Consider the following 21085-nt stretch of genomic DNA (forward strand, 5'->3'; position numbering starts at 1 on the left):
GTCCAAGGTCATATAGACAGCCAGAGATGGAGCCACGGTGTGACCCTACTTCTAACACCAAAATCCAAGCTCCTCTTACCCAGGTGCTGGAGAGCTTGGGAGAGCTTGTAGGCTAAGGGTAGCTGAAAGGGGAGAGAATTTTCCAAAAGCAAAATATCCACATTTCTCATGTTTTCCTCTTGGTTTATGTCTGAAACTCTTCCAACAAAAGTTCCCCCATGAAGTGGGTACAGTAGAGTTGGTGAAGACACCAGTCCTCAGCCTCAAGCCATTTGAGCAAGAAGAAGGAGTGGTGAAAAGACGTTCCCTCAGAGCCTTGGAGGGTGGGCTTGGGCAGGGGGCAAGCCCAGGAGCAGCCCCTCTGAGTAGAAGCGTGGTACCCCTCCCCATGCACCCCCATTTGCCACCTTCAGGGACAGGGAGGGAAGGTGACAGGGAGTCAGACCTAAGGTTTAAGTCCTGGAATAATTGATGCCAGATCCCAGGTTCTTCCCACTATTAACATTCAAGAGTGTTGTGGTGCAGCTTGGCTTTAAAGTTTGGGTATGATTTTCCTAGGCAGCCGGGGAAGAGTGGTGTGGCATTCCCCATGTAGGAGAAGCAGAGTTATGGAGGCAAGAACAAGAGTGTTATCATCAGGACACAGTAAAAACAGCCTGGGGTGCAGCAAGGCAGGGAAGAGCACCGACCTGGCCATCAGGAGGCCTCTGTTTCAAGGTTGCTTCAAGAGAAACCATCGTGGTCACCATGGGTCTGGTCTGGGTCTTGGAGTTCATCCAGTCCCACCTTCTGGCTCTAATAAAGAACACAAGGTCTTCCTTTCATCCGGCTGGAAAGAGAGAAAGCTAACAGCCTAACAGTTCAAATCGCCATCACAAATCTCCCTAAAACAGCGGTTCTAAGGGCGTGATGCTGGCACCACCCAAACTGGCCAGCCCAGCCTGACTCAGCCCAGAGCAGCTTCCTGAGCAAAACGAAGCCTCCAGCTTCCAAACTGGAGCAGAAAAGACTAACAGTACTGGTCTCTGCCCTATGCGAGCACCGGCCTGGGCAACTCACTAAAACGCTAGGAACCATTATCTCCAAGTTACCGGTGGGGAAAATGAGGCTTGATCATCTGTTCAAGGTTAAAATCAAAGCGATGTGATAGAACCAGGATTGCAATCAGGTCTTCTGACTCCCAAGTCTTAACTTTAAAATGTCCTTCTCAGAAATGCCAGCCATTCCCTCCAAGACCTGGACACGTTCTCTGGGAACTCCTGGGAGAGAGAGCTCGCTGGCAAATAAGCACATATTGAAAGCCTAGGGATTGGGTTTTAAGCAAACAAGCAGGTGTAGAGAGTCAGAGGAAGAGGCGCGCAGGAGCCATGGGTCTGCAGCTGAGAGCGCCTGGCAGCAGGCAGAACAGACAGGTGTGCCAAGTTACCGGTTTCCTGAACTCCTTGCAAACGGGGGCCTTTTCTCCTGGAGGGTCCTGGTTAAGCCGGGTGCAGGAGTAAGTGGGGCGAGTCCCAGCTTTGTGGGTTATCAGATTTTCTGATCCCAAGCGGAATCCATGGGCTGCTGAGGGTCTCCAACTCTCATGCTCTTGCATTGCCAACGAGCCTTTGGGAGGCTCAGTAGAGCACACAGCCTGTTGTTCTCGTGGTCTCCTCTAATTCTCCCTGACCGTCATAAAGATAAAGCAGCTGAGGTTCAAAATGGGCAGCAAGTCAGACCAGGTCTCACGACCAGTTAGGTCTACAGACCACCAAGACGACGGAGTTAACGCTTCAAGATGTTTTCGTGTCAACGGGAACAGGAAGCTCTGAGCCCAGAACCACCCTCTAGAGATGGAAATTCACAGAGGGTAGGGGCGGTGGTGTACAGTACTTTGCAAGCAAGGGCACCTCTGAAATCCCAATATCTCGGTCTGCACGGAGACTGGCACTGCCCTTGAGTGACCTTGGGGGAGGCAGGGGCGCTAGACTTTCCAGGCCCCTGTCATCTCCAGGTTCCTGCTCCCAACACACCCCAGCCCATCAGTCTCCATGCAGCAGCCAGAATATTGTTCCAAACAAACAAAAAAATCTGATCACGTTCATCCTCTGCTTAAAATCCCTCCAGGGGCTCCCCATTGCCCTCAAGATAAATCTTTCCAGGTGGCTGCATGATCTGGCCCCAACCTCCTCCAGCCTCTCCGCCCTCCCTTCGGCCTCTCACGACACATGCTCCAACCAAAATGGACTTCGTTTAGTTGCTTGAACATCTGCTTCTCCCCCTCTCATCTGCAGTCCTTTCGCCAGACCTATTCCTGCCCAGCCTTCAGTTCTCATCGGGCTGTCACTTCCCCAGCCCCTCCCCTGACACCTTAGCCCAGGCCAGTTCCCCGCACGCGGAGTCCCTGTCATCCACTGTCTCACCCTCGTCAACCTGCTTACCACTCCTCGGTTCCCACTTAATATCTGACTGCCCCACAGAAGAAGCTCCGCAGGGTAAAGACCTTAATTATCGTGTTCACCACTCAACCGCCCTCACCAAACACGAATAGAGCGCTGTCAGTGATATGAGTTTGGGGACAGCTCCAAAAAATAGTTGTTGAGGGAATGAATGAATGAATGAAGAAAGGAATCTATCATGCATTAAAACTCTCAGTGCCTCCTCTGGGGCCAACGCATGAAAAAGAATCCTGAAGGTGCGTCTATGCTGGGAAGGAAGGCTAAGGGGCGTCCACGGGGGCCGAGTAAGGAGCAGCCGAATCCCTAGTGTACCCAGGGGACAGATGGGGTCACTGAGCTGGGCAGTCCCACCACTCCTCACCCAGGCCCCACCGTCCTGGGTCATCCCTTCTGGGCAGCTCAGCATCTGCTTCTTGGCCTCCGAAGCTGGGCCTGAGCCACAGACGTGAAGACAGTCTAGAGAACTTTGGCCAAGAGCCAGCCACAGGGTGTCTGGGGCTCTCTCTCACCTGACGCGCCAGCTGGCAGGTGTGTGCGTCTGTGTCTGTGTGTCTGTGCATGTCTGTATATCTGTGTGTGTGCACAGTCAGGCCACGCTCATAACGACCCCAATACACGCCCTCCCATCCACGAAGTCCAGGAGGAAAGAGGGCCTGAGTTTTTCTTCGACACCTGCCCAGTGGCCCACACAGCTGGCCATGGACAAACTGAAGGAACTAGGCACTGACCTCCCTCCAGCCCATCCTGAAAAGCAGTGACATCGCTCAGCCTTTCTCAGGTGGTGGGTCCTGCGCTGGGTAGTGCCCACCTGCCCCTGCCGTTGCCCACCTGCTCCAAGCCCTGGAAGGCGGTCCCAGGAGCTGCTGCCTTCCTCTTTGTCTCTGCCATGCTCTCGGGTCCTGGCTGCGGGCACACACCAGCAGGCGCGGGCGCAGGGGTGGCGCGGCAGTGGAGGAGGTGTTGACCCCCGGGCTCTCTCCCTGCCCGTGGGCTACAATGACCCTCGACCAACGCACCTTCCAGCCATCCTCCCTCCAAACTGCAGTTCTAACGGTTTGAGTTACAGCTCCCTCCCCTCACCCCTGACAGCTCCCACCAGAGTGCTTCACCTCCCCTTGTCGGATTTAACCCAGCTGCACCTTGTAAATAGTTCCTTCTTAATCTCTCTTCACTCACCCCTTCTCAGTGCACCATCTTGTTTTTCTCAGATGCAGTTTCCAAAGAGGCCCCAAGTTCCTGCCCTTGAGCAGACTGGAAAGAGCCTTACAGGCCACTCCCACCTGGGCTCCCACACCCTCCTGAACTCCCTGGGGTCAGACTCCCCCTTCCACGAAGAACAGGACAGCCCGGCTGCTACGTAAACTGCTACAGAACCCGTGTCAGCTTCTCCAGAACGTCCGACCCCGTCCCCCCAGCCTCCTACTTGTGACTCAGCTCCGCTGCCTGATAGGGGAGTAGGATTGCAGCACGGGGGGCGGGGAAGGGGAGCCACCTCACAAGCTGGAGGGGGCTTTTATAATTAGGATTGACGACACAACCCTGCTCTGCCCTTCATACCCCTTGTGACCTCTTCATCCGGTACATACACAGCTACCCTCCACTCCCCTGCTGCTTCCTCCCCAGATCCTGGTGAGCGAAATATCCATTTCAACCTTGTACCGGTTCACACAGACACATCCATTCACAGACACAGACACATTCACATCCACTTTTCACACATGTACACACACACACACACATTCACATGTTTACACAAACACACAGAGGCAGAGCCCACATTCGAAAAACACATCAAACTCACTTTTACCCCAAGCATCATCAGTAAAGCCAATGACTCTTAGAGCTGGCTGTCCCCAAGAAGAACATTCGTTCTCGAGCCAGTGGGCCTCACCTAAAGCAGGGAGAGGAGAGAGCAGAGCTGGCATTTCATAGAAGCTCAAAACCCATCAACAGAAAAGCCCGGTGAGATCCCTTGGCCCAGCAAGATCCAACAAGTGTTCCAGCAAACACAATTCACTGAGGTGCTCTGTGAAAAATGAAATTCTGCAGTCCAGGGAGTTTGGGAAACATAGCACACCATATCATCCCCTCTTGAGAATCACAATCCACACTGGCATAGCCAAGGTTCTGAGAGGTCCTAAAGAAAAGATACTTGTTAAAGGTCACTTAACCCAGCATTTCATCAGCTAGATGATGTAGATGGATAGACAGACAGACAGAGAGGCAGATGATAGATGGGAGAGAGAAAGAGAGAGATTGAGATTGATTTTATAGTTACATAAATTCAACAGAACAGACTTTTAAATAACACGGATCCAGACCAACGATTTTCATTTTATAATGAAGACTTGGGGGCTCAGAAAGGGCTTTGCCCAAGGTCACACTGCTGGTAAAAGGCAAAGCTGGTACTAGAACCCAGGCTTCTAATGCTCTTTCCAATAGGCCGTTTCCTTTTCTGTTTAACTTTAACCCCCAGGACTTCTGGTAATCAAAGAGATGGATGCTATTTCCAAAATAGACCCTGGTGCTTGTGACTGCACTCAGTGAATTCACAGGGCTTCCCTCTCAAGTGTGCTCTCTGCTGGGGAAGGCACTCTTTCCTGCATCCCAGACTCCGGGCCCACCGTGGCGGGGTGGCAGGGCCCAGGGCAGAGGCCTGCAGGTGAGGGTGATGTTGAGCCCTGGCTCTGGGTACCTGGATCCTGCTACTCTGCTGGAGCTGGGGAGGCGGGCTTCCCGATGTGTGTCCCCAAATGGGAACAGACACTTGCCAGGCTGTCTCCAGGGATGGGGTTGGAGAAAGGAAATCTGGGGCCTGACCTAGGCCTCGGGGCACCGCCTAGGCCTGGCACTGCTTCATGGGGCTCAGCTGCTAGAACCAGATCTGCCTTCCTGCCCCTGCTCCCTGGGCATCTCTGAGCTCCTGCAGCCGCAGCGACCTCTACCCCACCGCATGCTCATGGTCCAGAAAGAGGCACGTCACCCTCAGTGGACGCTCAATGTCCACTGCTGCCCCCAGCTATCGCTGTTACATGGCTACTTAATGCCTCACGCAGACACATCCTGTCTCCCTACAGCGCCTTCAGGATTGCTGGGTGCAGAGCAGGCCCTAATCTCTGCTAGCTTCCCAGGGACGAGGGCTGGGCTCTGCAGGGCACACACATGGATGGAAGAGTGCCTGGCAGGGTGTTCGGGGTTTGTAGCAACTCACCATGTCCAACAGCAAGATGAATTCCTGTTGGATATCTGTGGCATCAGGCAGAGAGTCATGGGGAGGAGCAGACTCGAGGGACCCCCAGGAAGCCACAGAGCCAGCCTGCTTTTCAGGGTCTCAGTCCCCCCCACCACACAATACGGGAGTTGAGGATGTAGGTGGACCCTTCTAGCTCTAAAACTCTGATGCGATTCTATTATAGAATCATAGAGAGGGGAAAGCCTAAGCCACTTTGTTGTCATTCTCTTCTCCAGCCCTTTTAGCACAGAAGGAATTGAACAAAGACTTGCAGGGAGGACGTAGCCCTGGCGGCCAGGCTCAAACAAGGCTGCCCCTCCCCCAACCCCAGGCACCCTGCGGGAGTGTATCTGGCAAGACACACTTCAGACCCCAAAGCCAGTGGTTTTTGATGCCCCAACCAAAGTCACATAAAATAGAAGACTCCACCGCAGTGACAGGCCCAGATAATCAGGATCAGGTATGGACAGGAAGCTGTAGGGTGACCGTCTCATCTCCTGATTTTTAGGCTGAGAGCCCGAGTGAGCCATTTATCTTCCTCAAGTCCCCTCCCCACCCCAGACCTTTTAGACTGTGGCTCGAGCCCTCTGCAGTGAACAAACAGGGATGCCCCCAGCATCCTAGCCTGGGCTCCAGCCCTCTCTCCCCCGCTTTCCCCAGGCCCCATCCATCTCTGAGGCTTCTCTGCAGCTGAAATGGAGGGGGGGGGCATATGACACCAGAGGCCTGCCCTCTGTGGCACCAATGCCCACACTTCCCCCTTTGCCAGGGAGCAGGGCCACTTCCCTGAAGACGGAGCAGAACAGAGAGTTAATAGCAAGCAGTGTTTGTATCTGCCCCGTGTCTGGGACACACAGCCCAGTTCCTGGAGACCTGCCAGGGTGGCCTACTGTCTGGCACTGTTTGCCTTTGGGGCAACGGGTGCCTTGAGCAGGAGGGACAAGGAGGCTGCAGTGGGGGTGGGGAGCAGGGCACAGCCCGAGACCAGGCAGCCTTGGTGCCAAAGGCCATGGCTTCTGCCTCCCTTCCAGGCAAGGGTCGCTGGAGCCAAGGGCCTGCCCACCATCCTCTCTTCAGGATCAGAGGACCCTGATGATGGTGGAAACTCCTTCCCACCTCTAACAAAACCCCTCAGAAACATGGTCTTCCTTCTCCCAGGCCCCTCAAAGCCCAGATAACTTCTCAGGGCTCTACCCTCCCTAATAAGATAAGGAGATGCTGCAGGTGCTGCCCAGAGGGAACACCTGGAGGAGAGCTGAAGCCCTGCTTCTGGGGGCGTCCAGAGCTGGGCTGCACCTGTGTTGTAGGCAGCTGGCCTTACAAACCCATCTTCCCCCAAACCGTGACCTGTCACTTCTGACTGCCCCTCAAACCCAGCTCCTGGGGCAGTGTCTCTCCTTCACCAGCGCAGCGTCTGATTATACACATCCAAGAACTATTCTGCTCTTGGTCAGCTGCTTCTAACTGAATGTCACCCAGAGCTGTGGGAACCCTAAGCAGTCACTGGGAAGATGAGGGGCTGGATTCCTGGATCTCTAAGGACACTTCCAGCTTCAAAGTGCCATACCCATAACCACAGGGGAGGGGTCTTAAGCCCTCCTGGACATCAGGACAGAACTTGATATTACAGGAATGCAACAGGAAGGACCCCAGCCTTCTGCCAGAGACAATGCAAGCCACCAACTAATACGTGGTACCCTTTAGGTGTTTATACCACACTTGGTGCATATACCATACTATGGGCTATATACCACATGTTGTATATCATCACACTGTAAGGTGTGGTACACATTTTGGAGTATATGGCACACTTTGTGCATGTACCATACTTGGGGGATATATACACTTTGAGGTATAACACACTTTAGGGCATAAAGACACTTTACAGCATGTACACACTTTGTGTATATCTCCACACTTGGGATATATCCCATGCTCTGTGGATACAGCACACCTTGTGTAGAGACCTCACTTCTGGGAGCATTCTGCAAAGTGTCAGTGACGTAACTCTGGCAAGGCTCCAGGGTGAAGAGTACAGACCCTAGAACCTGATGATGCTGCATGCAGTGCACTCCCACCACTGTGGTTAACCTTGAGCAAATCACTTGTCCTCTGAGACTCAGTTTCCTCACCTGTTAAATGGGGATCATAATAGTACCTACCTCATGGGGTTTGGGGGACGATTAAATGAAACGGAGCTTATTACAGACTTACCATCATGTCTAGCACAGGAGAAACACATGGTAAATGGCAGCTTTGTTATTGCTTGTACTTTTAAAGGTGTTTTATAATACATAGGTATCTTTGAATTTCCAATATACATAAATTCAGACATTCTCAGAGTCTTAATGCTTTTGAAAACTCAGATAACAGACAGACCATTTAATTCATATTTATTTCACATTTGATCTGTAAACTTTTTATTTAAAAAAAAAATTCCACTGTCATTAGCAACATGTGCTGACATTAGTTTTTCTGTAGTGAAATAAGAGCACAGGCCTTAAAGAGTCTCTGTCTAAAACATGGGGAAACTTGGATGTAAACAAGGTCTCCACCCTCCTCCCTTGACTTTGGGAGTTCATTAATGACTTGATCTCAACCAGAAAAACAGGGAGGAAAAAATGGACAACACTTTGATAACTAAGAGCTCTTGGGGCAGGAACTGTACAGGGCAGGCCCATTTGTCTCTTCAAACTGTTTACCTTGGGCAAATTGTATCAGGTTTGCTTCTTCCACATAATTTCCACTTCTCCGTGTCTAAAAACAGCAGGTAAAAGATTCCCCACAGTCAGCACTTTGGGGGAGGGAGGGGTGCACATACATACAAGATGGAAACATACATATTTTTCAAGCAGTGGCCCCCAGGAAAGGAGGGAGGGGACACCGGATAGAGAAGGTTTTAAAGTGAGGTACTGGGCGAAGAAGGATGCATCAGAGGATAATGGCTTTATACACAGGGCTGCTGCAAGGCAGAAAGGTTCATTTACTTCTGTCTTGGTCCATTATTGTAATATTTACATAGGAAAAGGCAATTATGCTGTTAGGCACAGGGGAAAAAATGGACAGAAATCTTTTCCCCCTCAGGAAATCTCAAAGCAGGTCCAGTCCCAAGGGACAGTCACCAGTTGCTGGTGAAAAGGACACAGAGGGAGGTAATGACAACAGAAAAGGGCTCACATTGCAAAGAGGCTTGCCCTGAGCTAGCCACGATGTGTCTGCCTGGAGAGCATCTCCAACAGCCAGGATGCCAACATCAAAAGCCAAGCGACATTGCGGACAACGTGTACTATCAAAAATAGTGTATATTTACAAGGGGGGGATGGGAGGGCGGGCAGGGCTGCCCTGAGCTTTTGTTTAAAAATAGAGTCGGGGGAGGAGGAGAGCCAGGGCTGGGTACCCCCATCTATTAACCCTTTGTGAGCCATCCCCTCTGGGCTCTCGTGCTTGCTCTGAACCATGGTGAGAACTGGACCCAGGGGAGGTGAAAATACTTTTAGGAAACAATACTGATTTGGGAACCCGCCTGGGTTCCAAGAACCCAGGAAGATGCTCCGAGTGAGGAGCGGCCCTAAGAACAATTGGGGGGGGGGCGTGTGCCCCCACGGTCCCCCCCCCCGCCAGCCAGTACTTTTCTCTGGTAGGAGAGTGCAGATGCCGGCAGGGCGCCGCAGAGCAACCCTCGGGCCAAGAAACTAGGAATAGGCAGGACCCGGGTTCGAAGAGCTGGGACTGCGTAGACGCGCCCCTGGATCCCAGCGGCCACTGTCTGCGCGAGTCTGTTCGCGGGGCGCGGACTCCGCGCTCACACGATCCGCTTCCTGTCCACCCGGCAAAGGATCTTCTTGAAGGCGCGGCGGAAGTCGTGATTGAAGATGGTGTAGATGACCGGGTTCAGCGAGCTGTTGCAGTAGCCGAACCAGAAAAAGAACTTGAAGAGCGTGCGCGGCACCGAGCAGCCGACGGCCGTGAGCGTGTAGGTGAAGAAGAAGGGGAACCAGCACGCCACGAACACGCCGATGACCACTGCCAACACGAAGGTGAAGCGCTTCTCGCGGTTCTGCCGCCCGCGCCAGCGCGACGCCTTGGCGCCTCCGACGCGCTCCTCCCCGTGCCCGGCCGCGGGTGCCCCCGGCCCCGTCGCCCCTGGCCCGCGCCGCGGCAGGCTGTCCCCGGGCTTCACCTGGATCGCCCGGGCCTTACCCTTGACCCGGGGGCCGCGCTCGGACCTGCGGGTCTCCGGGGGCCGCTCGGCGTGCTCGGACGAGGAGCTCTCCTCGAGGTCCAGCGCGTCGGCGTCCCGCGGCCCTGCCGGCGTGGGCTCCCCCGGGGCACCGTTGAGCTGGGCCGGCAGCGACTCCGCCTCGGCGCCCACGGGGCCCACGCCGCGCTCCGGGCCCAAGCCGTTGGGTCTGCGCTTGGCGCCCCCCGGCAGCTTGGCGGCGGCATCAGGACCCCTGCGGCTGGGCGGCACGCGGGTGCGGCGCTTGGCGATCTGGTAAATGCGCACGTAGACCAGGATCATGATGAGGCAGGGCGCGAAGAAGGAGCCGATGCACGACGAGATGACGTACCACTTCTGGTCGTTGATCTCGCAGCGCGGTTCGGCCGGCTGCTGGCCACCACTGCCTCCCTTCTTCTCGATGGAGATGAGCGGCGGGAAGGAGATGACGGCCGAGATGACCCACACGGTGACGATGATGGCCTTGATGCGGCGTGGCGTGCGCTTCAGGTTGTACTCTATGGCCTGGGTGATGGACCAGTAACGATCCAGGCTGATGGCGCACAGGTGCACGATGGACGACGTGCAGAAGAGCACGTCGAGCGCCAGGTAGATCTCACACCACGCCTTGCCGAAGTACCAGTAGCCCATGACCTCGTTGGCCAGCGAGAAAGGGATGACAAGCGTGGCCACCAGGATGTCGGCCGAGGCCAGAGACACCAGGAAGAGGTTCTGGGGCGCCTTGAGCGCGCGGCTTGTGAACACGGCAATGATGACAAGCACGTTACCGAACACCGTGAACAGCATGAGCAGGCCGGCCAGGCACACCAGCGTCAGCGTCACCTGCAGGGAGTAGGGGGTGGCCCGGGCGCCACCCCCCGGGGCCTCGGTGCCGTTCCAGCTAGCGTTGCTCGCGTCCGGCTGCAGGGAGCCCATGGGCGCGAAGCTGCCTTCGGCCAGCGGCTGCTCCTGGCGGAACATGAACGCGGGTGCCCGCTCGCCTGGGCCTGCTGCCAGCTGCCTTCCGGCCGCTGCCCGTTGGTCCTCCTCTTCCTCCTGCGGCCCGCTCGCCCCGCCGCGCCTCACATGGAGAAGCGGCCTCTGGGAGGCCGAGCCCGAGCTGGGGGACCGCTAAGGGCCCATGGGCCCGGCTCCCGCGAACCGCGCCCGGCCCGCGCTTCGAGCGCTCGGGGTCGGCGCCTTCTCGCGCCCAGCTCCTAAGCACAGCCAAGTTTTATTTCTAAGCGGCGGGAGAGAGTAGGTCGAGCCGATGAGGAAAGAGAGATTTATTCTTCAAGAAGAGAGAACAAAAATCATCGGTGGCCTGATGACTTGGAAGGATAACAGGAAATTAAATATATCTCTATCTATATCTTTGACTCTTGAGCCTGAGCGAAAGCAAGAAGTCTTACCGTGTGCGGGGCCCGCCCCCACCCCGAGAGGCAGCCGAGGGGTGCTGATGCTGGCTTGGGGTCCTATGTCTGTCTCCTTACATCCCCGAAGCGATTACCGACTCTCTCGCTTCCCCCAGACGCTGCGGGGCTGGCGAGGCCCGGGCTGGGGCCAGGGTGCGGACTCTGCCGCCTCTCGGAGCGCCGCGGGACTTCCAAAGTTGCGTGCCCTGCAGGGGCTGGGGCGCAGCGCGCGGAGCTCGGAGGCGGCGGCGGGGTGAGGGGTGTGCGGGCCGCATGAAGGCGCCCCCGTCCTCAGGCGGGCCCGGGCGGGTGGGCGATCGGCCCTCCAGGAGCCGCGGCCGAGGCAGGGGGTCTCCTGGGCGTCGGCCCGGCGAGCTTCGGGCGCTGAGCGCGACGGGACAGCTGGGGTCCGAGGGCAGCGTGAGTTGGGGCAGGAGCGCAGGTCTTGAGGGAGAAGGTGCTGGGGGTGGCCGGGCGGCGGCGCGCCGGCTGCTGGGCGTCTGCACGGAAGCTGGGGCCGGTGCTTCTCCGTGGCGCTCACGGTGGACTCGTTTTATAGCCCCAGGATCAAGCCGGCGTTGCCGAGCAGCCGGCGTCACCCCCACGTGGGAAGCCGACCCTCCCCCGCCCCTTGCGCCTCCCCTCCGCGGGTCTGGAGCCCGCGCCGGGCGCCGGACCCACTGGAACCCCGGCCCCCTGGCAAAACTGGCCCTTTGGGGAGGCGGGTACCTTAACCGAGGGATTTAAAGAGAGTGCCCGGGGAGTGGGGAGCGGTCCCTGCTGGGAATTGGCCAAGCATCTCTGGGACCGCCGAGCAGAACGCGTCGGGCACCCGGGAGTGCCCACATCCAGCTGAGTGGGACTCGGGAGGAAAGGGTGGGGGACCCCCGGCCGAATCGGGAGAAGCAACCACCGGTATGGGTCGCATCCGGAGCAGCCCCGCCCTGGGCCGGGCCACACTTTTCCGCAAGTGCTCCTGGCGGCGGGGCGAGTGGGGCTGGTGAGAGAGGAAGGCGCACGTCAGGATCCAACCCCTGGGGCGAAATGGGAAGCATCCCCCGGGGAGCGGGCCCCGCCAGAGTTCAGAGCTCCGCTCTGGGGAGAAACGGCCACTTGAAGTCCCAGCTGCAGAGCTGTCTGAGAGACACTATCAGGCCGGATCTGAACCGCGCCCCCTAGACCGCGGTGAGGAGGGGTCCTGGAGCGGAGGCCGCGCGCGGCGGCAGAGCGAGGGCGCACTGACACCTGCCGGCCGCTTGCCGTCACCGCTGCGAAGCTACAGGCCAGCGCCTGTACCCTACTCCCGCCCCTGCAGTCCTTTGCCTACAGAGCCTTCTCCCATCTCAGGACAAATTTGTGTCCAAGCTCAGGAAAAAAGAACCCAGATTTCTAATTGCACTTTGTCATGTTGCAGAAATCTTCCTAAAGCATACACACTTGTGTGTGTACCGTCTCCCCCAGCGAGAGTGAGGATTGGTCTGATAAAGTCACATCAGGAAGGGCGCTGCAGGCAACAGAGCCCAGGACTGCCATCCCCCCCACCCCGACCGGCACAGGGCAGCCCACCCTTCCCGCAGATGCGAGAGGCCTGGATTCTGCCTGGCTGGTTGCTCTGCTCTGGCCTTCTCTGAACCATTGTGTCTTTGTTGAGGCCGGAAAGCTAGACTCCACCCCCCTCCACACCTCCATTTCAGATGCACACACGCGGCGGCGTCTTTCAGTAAGGGGAGGATGCCGGCCAAGAGAAGAGAGAATATTTTCTATGTCCTCTCTGATAGGAATAGCATGGAGTGGGGGTGAGTGCAGTTTGCCTCTGCCTGCTAGATGTCCTGAGATAGATTTTAACGGCTGCTAGAGTACCAGCTTGCATTGTGCTAGCTGCACTTTTCAAATAAACAGCAGGCAGCTTAAGGGTGAAGCCCAGGAGGATAGGAACTGTCAGCAGGAGAAGGTTCGACCTAAAGAAAAATTGTCTTATTTAAGGACCTACTAAACCGAAATACCTTATGTAGTCAACTAAGCTGGAAGTTCCAAGGATTGAGCAGATTGCCTCTCTGCCCAGCAGGGTTCGGGCTCAGGGGCCGGACTAGATTAAGGACCTTGAGCATCACCCTCAACACCAGCTGATGTCTACAGCCCCCACCAGTGATACAGGCCAGTGATACAGTGATTGATGCTGTTGCTCTTGATGTAGATAGTCCTGAAGTCTGTACTTTTCGAAGTACTTCACAGGTGTCTCGTGTGACTTGAGTACGTTTATCTCCCGATTTTTGCTCCAGTGGGATGACCTCCCTTTCCAGTCTTAATTCTGAAGAGCCTTTCTAATCCCCTTTTCTGGAGCATCTAAAGAAAGTTAAGGCAGAATTTCCTCCCTCTGTTGAGTCCATTCTTTTCCATCTTCTAACCAATTCTCAGCTCTGTATATTCTGTCAGGGGGCAGAGACATTGAACTAGGCTCAGTTGGAAATGTGGTTACACTCACCTTTGCACAGAAACTAGGAGCCCCAAACCTCAAGTATGAATGCTAAGAGAGCCAAAAACCAAAGCCCATGGCAATCTGGACTTCACTGTGTTGTTCCCAGACCTTAGGGACTGAGTTTTGAGAGGCCATCAACTCCCATCTCCACACCAGCTGCCGACACACATCTCTCCTTCCTATCTCATTTCAGAAGCAAAAAGGGAAATGAAAACAGAGGCCACAGTGTTTTCCTTTCTTGGAATCTCTATTGCTAGCCTGTGTATGACACCTCTTGTCACATTTTCTGAATGCTTCCCAAACAGCCAGTCATTTTCTTAATTCCTGGGTTTGGAAACTTTTCTCCTAAAATGGAAACAGGCTTTTCAAAGAGCTAGGGTCTTGGAGGCCAATACACCACAATTATTAATAATAACAATAGCTGCCTTTTGTTAAGTTCCTAGTACGCAACACGTCCAGGGCTATATACAGAGCCCTCTTATATGCAGAGTTCTTCCTCTTGACACAAGTATCTTATCACCAAAGTCTCTGCCTCCTTAGTTTGACACTCATGGTCAGTATCTCTGAGCTTTAAAAAGCTGTGTGGGGCTTCCCTGGTGGCACAGTGGTTGAGAATCTGCCTGCCAATGCAGGGTACACGGGTTTGAGCCCTGGTCTGAGAAGATCCCACATGCCGCGGAGCAACTAGGCCCGTGAGCCGCAATTACTGAGCCTGCGCGTCTGGAGCCTGTGTTCCTCAACAAGAGAGGCCGTGACAGTGAGAGGCCCGCGCACCGCGATGAAGAGTGGCCCCTGCTCGCCACAACTAGAGAAAGCCCTCGCACAGAAACGAAGACCCAACACAGCCATAAATAAAATTTAAAAAAAAAGCTGTGTGGATGACATTATTTATTTATTTATTTATTTATTTATTGCTAGAAGATTTAGTGTTGTGCTTGCTGAGTGAGACAGCATTGAGCAGGGAGATATCCACAAAGACAATAATTCTTAACCAGGCCTGTATATCAGCATTGCCTGGGAAGGTGAAATACACTTAGTGGTGCTCCACCAGGGTAATTATGATTCATCAGGTCTGCAATGGGATGAAGAGTGTGTATTTTAACAAAGCTCTGTGGGAGATGCTAATATGCGTGCTCAGTTAAGACTCACTGCTCTAAGTAATAAATCTCAGTGGGGGCAGGAGTGATGAGCAATTGCCTTGGTGGGGGCAAGAAGGGGGTCCAAATGACCTGGGAACTTTTATCAAGCCAGCCTGAGCTACCAAGAATGGGCTCCAAATTGAGAATAACTATCCTGATTCTTCTGGGACAGCCAGGAGGGTGTCACAACCCTCCAGGCACATGAGGCACAACAAACAGTTAAGAGCCACTGTAAATATGGAGGTTGGCATTACTGGCCTGAGGAGAAGTCACTCCTGGGCACACAAATGGGTGTCCACTATTATTTCTACTATTAATAAAAGTAGATACTACAGAGGATCTGAATAGACATTTTCCCAAAGAAGACATACAAATGGCCAACAGGCACATGAAAAGATGCTCAACATTGCTAATCATCAGAGAAATGCAAATCAAAACCACAATGAGATATCACCTCACACCTGTCAGAATGGCTATCATCAAAAAAGATCACAAATAACAAGTGTTGGTGAGGATGCAGAGAAAAGGGAACCCTTGTGCACTGTTGGTGGGAATGTAAATTGGTGTAGCCATGGTGGAAAACAGCATGGAGATTCCTCAAAACTTAAAAACAGACTACCATATGATCCAGCAATTCCACTCCTGAGTATATAACTAAAGAAAATGAAAACATTAATTAGAAAAGATATATGCAAAAAAATATATGTTCATGACAAAATACCCCAACTAGCCAATCCTGAGAAAGAAAAACAGAGCTGTAAGAATCAGGCTCCCTGTCTTCAGACTATACTACAAAGCTACAGTAATCAAAACAGTATGGTACTGGCACAAAAACAGACATATAGATCAATGGAATAGGATAGAAAGCCCAGAAATAAACCCACATACCTGTGGTCAATTAATCTATGACAAAGGAGGCAAGAATATACAATGGAGAAAAGACAGTCTTTTAAATAAGTGGTGCTGAGAAAACTGGACAGCCATATGTAAAAGAATGAAATTAGAATATTCTCTAACACCATACACAAAAATAAATTCCAAATGGATCAAAGACTTAGATCAATATAAGGCCAGGCACTATAAAACTCTTAGAAGAAAACATAGGCAGAACACTCTTTGACATAAATCGCAGCAATACCTTTTTTGATCCACCTCCTAGAGTAATGAAAATAAAGACAAAAATAAACAAATGGGACCTAATTAAACTTACAAGCTTTTGCACAGCAAAGGAAACCATAAACAAAACGAGAAGACAACCCACAGAATGGGAGAAAATATTTGCAAACGAAGTGACCAACAAGGGGTTAATCTCCAAAGTATATAAACAGCTCATGAAGCTCTATGTCAAAAAAACAAACAACCCAATCAAAAAATGAGCAGAAGATCTAAATAGACATTTCTCCAAAGAAGACATACTGATGGCCAAAAGGCACAAGAAAAATGCTCAACATCACTAATTATCAGAGAAATGCAAATCAAAACTGCAGTGAGGTATCACCTCACACCAGTCAGAATGACCATCATCAAAAAGTCTATGGGGGGCTTCCCTGGTGGTGCAGTGGTTGAGAATCCGCCTGCCAATGCAGGGGACACGGGTTCGAGCCCTGGTCTGGGAAGATCCCACATGCCGCGGAGCAACTGGGCCCGTGAGCCACAACTGCTGAGCCTGTGCGTCTGGAGCCTGTGCTCTGCAACAAGAGAGGCCGCGATAGTGAGAGGCCTGCGCACCGCGATGAAGAGTGGCCCCCGTTTGCCGCAACTAGAGAAAGCCCTCGCACAGAAACGAAGACCCAACACAGCCAAAAATAAATAAATAAATAAATAAATAAATAAATAAATAAATAAATAAATAAATAAAATTTAAAAAAAAAAAGTCTATGGACTTCCCCAGTGGTCCAGTGGTTAAGACTCTGTGCTTCCACTGCAGAGGGCTCAGGTTTGATCCCTGGTCAGGGAATTAAGATCCCACATGCTGTGCGGTATGGCCAAAAAAGGAAAAAGGAAAAAGAAAATGTCTACAATCAACAAATGCTGGAGAGGGTACAGAGAAAAGGGAACACTCCTACACTGTTGGTGGGAATGTAAATTGGTACAATTACATTACCACTATGGAGAACAATATGAAGGTTCCTTAAAAAACTAAAAATAGGACTACCATATGATCCAGCAATCCCACTCCTGGGCATATATCCAGAGAAAACCATAAATCGAAAAGATACATGCACCCCAATGTTCATTGCAGCACTATGTACAATAGCCAAGACATGGAAGCAACCTAAATGTCCATTGACAGAAGAATGGGTAAAGAAGATGTGATACATGTATACAATGGAATGTTACTCAGCCATAAAAAAACAAACAAAATAATGCCATTTGCAGCAACATGGATAGACCTAGAGATTATCATATTAAGTAAAGTAAGTCAGACAGAGGAAGACAAATGTATGATATCACTCATATGTGGAATCTAATTTTTAAAAAATTATATAAATGAACTTATTTACAAAACAGAAACAGACAAAGATTTCAAAAACAAACTTATGGTTACCAAAGGGGAAACATGGTGGGGGAGGGATAAATTAGGAGCTTGGGATTAACATACACACACTACTATATACAAAATAGATAACCAACAAGGACCTACTGTATAGCACAGGGAACTCTACTCAATATTCTGTAATAACCTATATGGGAAAAGAATCTGAAAAAGGAAGGAATATATGTATATTTATAACTGAATCACTATGCTGTACACCTGAAATTAATACCACATTGTAAATCAACTATACTCCAATAAAATTTAAATATATATATGTATGTGTATATATATGTTCACGGCAGCATTATTTACAATAGTCAAGATATGGAAGCAACCTAAGTACCCATCAATAGATGAATGGATAAAGAAGATGTGGTATATATATACAATGGAATATTACTCAGCCATAAAAAAGAATGAAAGCTTGCCATTTGTGACAACATGGATGGACCCTGAGGGTATTGTGCTAAGTGAAATAAGTCAGACAGAGAAAAACAAATACTGCATGATTTTGCTTATAAGTGGAATCTAAAAAACAAATGTATAAACAAAACAAAATAGAAACAGAGTTATAGATACAGAGAACAAACAGGTGTTTGTCAGAGGGGAGGGGGTGGGGAAGAAGAAAAATAGGTGAAGGAGATTAAGAGGCACAAACTTTCAGCTCTAAAATAAATGAGTCACCTGTATGAAATGTACAGTGTGGGGAATTTAGTCAATAATAATGTAACATCCTTGTATGGTGACATATGGTAGCTAGATTTATCATGATGATCATTTTGAAATGTATAGAAATGCCCAATCAGTATGTTGTGTAACAGGAACTAACATGGCGTTGTAGGTCAATTATACTTCAAAAACAAACAAACTCATAGAAAAAGAGATCAGAGCTGTAGATACCAGAGGCAGGAGGGATAGAGGGAAGGGGAATTGGATGAAGGTGGTCAAAAGGTACAAACTTCCAGTTATAAGATAAATAAGTACTAGGGATGTAATGTGCAACATGATAAATATAATGAACACTGCTGTATGTTACATATGAAAAGTTGTTGAGAGTAAATCCTAGGAGTTCTCATCATAAGGAAAAGCTTTTTTCTATTTCTTTAATTTTGTACCTGTATGAGATGATGGATGTTCATCAAACTTACTGTGCTATTCTTTCCATGATGTATGTAAGTCAAAGTATTATGCTGTACATCTTAAACTTTTACAGTGCTGTATGTCAATTATATCTCAATAAAACTGGATAAATAAGTAAATACTATTCATTAGTACTGACCCCATATCAGGTACAATGCTGAGCAGTTTTTATACTCTATATTATTTTATATAATTCCCAAGACAACCCTCTACCGTAGATGTTATTATCTGCCTTTACAGATGGGGAAAACAAGGCTTGGAGAGGCTAAGAAGACAGCCTAGCTAATAAGGTGCATGGTCAGAGCTGGACCTTGTGTTTCCTGATTATAAGCCTGACGAGCTTTCTACATCCCCTTCTGTGGACCTCACCCTCTACCACACTGACAAAGGAGAACCTGCAAGAGGTTCATCAGAAGTGAGAGTGCCGATGAGCTGGCCCATCGTCCCTATTTCCCTGTCCTCCCGGTCCATCTGTGGCTACTAGAGCAGGACAGAACAGGGCAAGACGTGTTCCTTTATCCCACCTCTGATGCCTGCTCTATTGGAGGAAGTGTCAGGCACACTGCACAAAACTGAACATTTCCCAATGACCCACCTGAGGGAGAGCCAGCCAGGAGAGCTACCTGGCTGTGCAGCCCTGGAATGACTAGCCTCCCCTTGGTAGAATCAACTACTCCTTCTCATGGGGCCATACATATTTCCTCCAGAGCTTGGGTGAACCTTTATTGCTCTAGCTTACCTGTTCATTTGTACAGTGGTCTAGTAAGGGGAAAGGACTGTCCTGTACATCTTTGCATTCCCACAGCATACCTAAAAGAAGATTTTTAATAATCAAATTTATGGAACCTACCCCTTGGAGATTCAACAGGACTTGGGAAGGACCTAGGCATTTACTTTTATTTTTAACAAATACCCGAGTAATCCAGTAAATACCAAATGTAAGACACATTGGCATAGATACTTGATAAGTGTTTGTGTGATGAATGAAGGAAAGAAGTAGTGAATGAATGGATACCACTTACAATTGTTACCCAAAATGTAAGAGGCCGAGAAGAAGGTGGCTAAATTCCAAAATTAGGATTTAGTTAACTAGTTCTGGGATATAGGTATAGATTCTCTCATTCTCTCTCTATCTCTAGTTCTACCTCTATCTATTTATCTATCTATCTATCTATCTATCTATCTATCTATCTATCTATATTTTTTTCCTAAAAGGAGCACATAAGTAGTGGGAGATGTTCTAACTATCAGCCAGGCAATTTACCAATAAATTTAAGCTGCTTATGCTAAATTATCTGTTTGTCCTGGAATTACATCTGTAAGTAAAGTGTCAGGTAACACTAAAATGCTCCTTGACTTCATTTAAAAAGAGTCAAAGAACTGGATTGGAGGTGATATTAATAGCTTATTACTATTTTTTTGAAGACTTGACTGTCTAAGAAAAAACTGCGAGCCCCATTAGCTTGGGCTCCTGGTCTGTGATTTAACTCTCACAAATAGAAGTTCAGACACAGACACACACACACACACGCAAACACAGGCCACACACCCATGCATATGGACCGTACTTAAACGCACATGGTCACCCATCTGAACGTGATGAGCAGGTGGGAAACACAATGTTCCCACTGCCTCCCATGCCCCACACACAGCTGGAACCAAATGCTGCAGTAAACTACAAACATCTGTCAAGTCACTGCATTGCTGACACAGGGGCGGGGGCAGGGAGGGGGTGGCAGTCACCAGAAAAATTTCTATTGCTTCCTCTGAGCTATAATTTAATTCCTCCACATTCTTGCTACCAGTGCTGGAGCTCTTTGCAAGCACATTGTTCCTGAAGGTGAATGTAAGCCAAAAGAAAAGCATCACCTCCAAGAGTGTTGTTGGAAGGAGCTGCCTTACTTACCACCTTCCGTGTTTCTCGTCACTGACTGGCAGATCCATCCTGCTTTTCCCATGAAAACAAGTGTGAAGTCCTACCACCACCTTCATCTTTTTTCCAAGGTGCTAGCCCATCCTGCCCCCACCTGGAAGATGAAGCCAAGTGTTTTCTGCCCCTGCAAGGGCCTCCGGCCAAGAGCCAAAAGACAGCAGTCTATGCCAGGATCAACTCTACCTTAAGGATGCCAGGAAAGGTTGGGCTCCCATCTCGCTCTTTGCTGCTGCCGACCTTGCAGGACATATGTGTGTTTCCCCTAAAATGTGACTGCTGAGAGCTGTGCGCACACATGAAACTTACCATCACCTCCTGAGTTTTCCAGGTCAGTTCTCACAAATAAGGGCCCTTTCCCACCACATCCAGGTGAATCACCTTGCCTGCTTTGTCCAGAAGCATAAGAAAAGGCACACCTTGAATCAGTTATGGCGAGTGACGGCTATTTGTGGCACACAGGTGAGCCAGAGCCACTGGCCCTTGGGTGTAAAGGAGATACCTGTCACCAACATTAATAACTTTTAAACTAACATTCATTAACCTAATTAGGTAAG

The 21085-nt window shown here is 50.7% G+C and overlaps 2 protein-coding genes across 2 annotated transcripts; both read right to left on the reverse strand.

Annotated features, from left to right (window-relative positions):
* Positions 1-9361: 9361 nt before the first annotated feature.
* ADRA2A (adrenoceptor alpha 2A) lies at positions 9362-11006 on the reverse strand. The gene has a single exon (XM_036828852.1). The coding sequence runs from the start codon at positions 10868-10870 to the stop codon at positions 9473-9475; it is 1398 nt and encodes a 465-aa protein (XP_036684747.1). The 5' UTR covers positions 10871-11006; the 3' UTR covers positions 9362-9472.
* A 133-nt stretch (positions 11007-11139) lies between these two features.
* Positions 11140-12837, reverse strand: LOC118882903 (translation initiation factor IF-2-like). The gene is made up of 4 exons (XM_036829277.1): positions 12754-12837; positions 12126-12301; positions 11302-12033; positions 11140-11180 (listed from the first exon to the last, which is right to left on the reverse strand). Exons 1-3 carry the CDS (start codon positions 12835-12837, stop codon positions 11379-11381), a joined length of 915 nt encoding a protein of 304 aa, XP_036685172.1. The 3' UTR covers positions 11140-11180; positions 11302-11378.
* Between the last annotated feature and the right edge of the window lie 8248 nt (positions 12838-21085).

Source organism: Balaenoptera musculus, chromosome 16 (assembly GCF_009873245.2).
Source record: "Balaenoptera musculus isolate JJ_BM4_2016_0621 chromosome 16, mBalMus1.pri.v3, whole genome shotgun sequence".
In the NCBI taxonomy this organism is placed as follows: domain Eukaryota; kingdom Metazoa; phylum Chordata; class Mammalia; order Artiodactyla; family Balaenopteridae; genus Balaenoptera; species Balaenoptera musculus.

What these genes read in the sequence shown, in the direction of transcription:
- LOC118882903 (XM_036829277.1), bottom strand. Translation starts at nt 12,837, where the DNA reads ATGGCAGTCCTGGGCTCTGTTGCCTGCAGCGCCCTTCCTGATGTGACT. An exon ending in CACTCTCGCTGGGGGAGACG is followed by an intron (nt 12,302 to 12,753) that starts GTACACACACAA and finishes CTCTCTCACCAG; the next exon opens with CCCCACTCGCCCCGCCGCCA. An exon ending in CACTCCCGGGTGCCCGACGC is followed by an intron (nt 12,034 to 12,125) that starts GTTCTGCTCGGC and finishes CCCTCGGTTAAG; the next exon opens with GTACCCGCCTCCCCAAAGGG.
- ADRA2A (XM_036828852.1), bottom strand. Translation starts at nt 10,870, where the DNA reads ATGTTCCGCCAGGAGCAGCCGCTGGCCGAAGGCAGCTTCGCGCCCATG.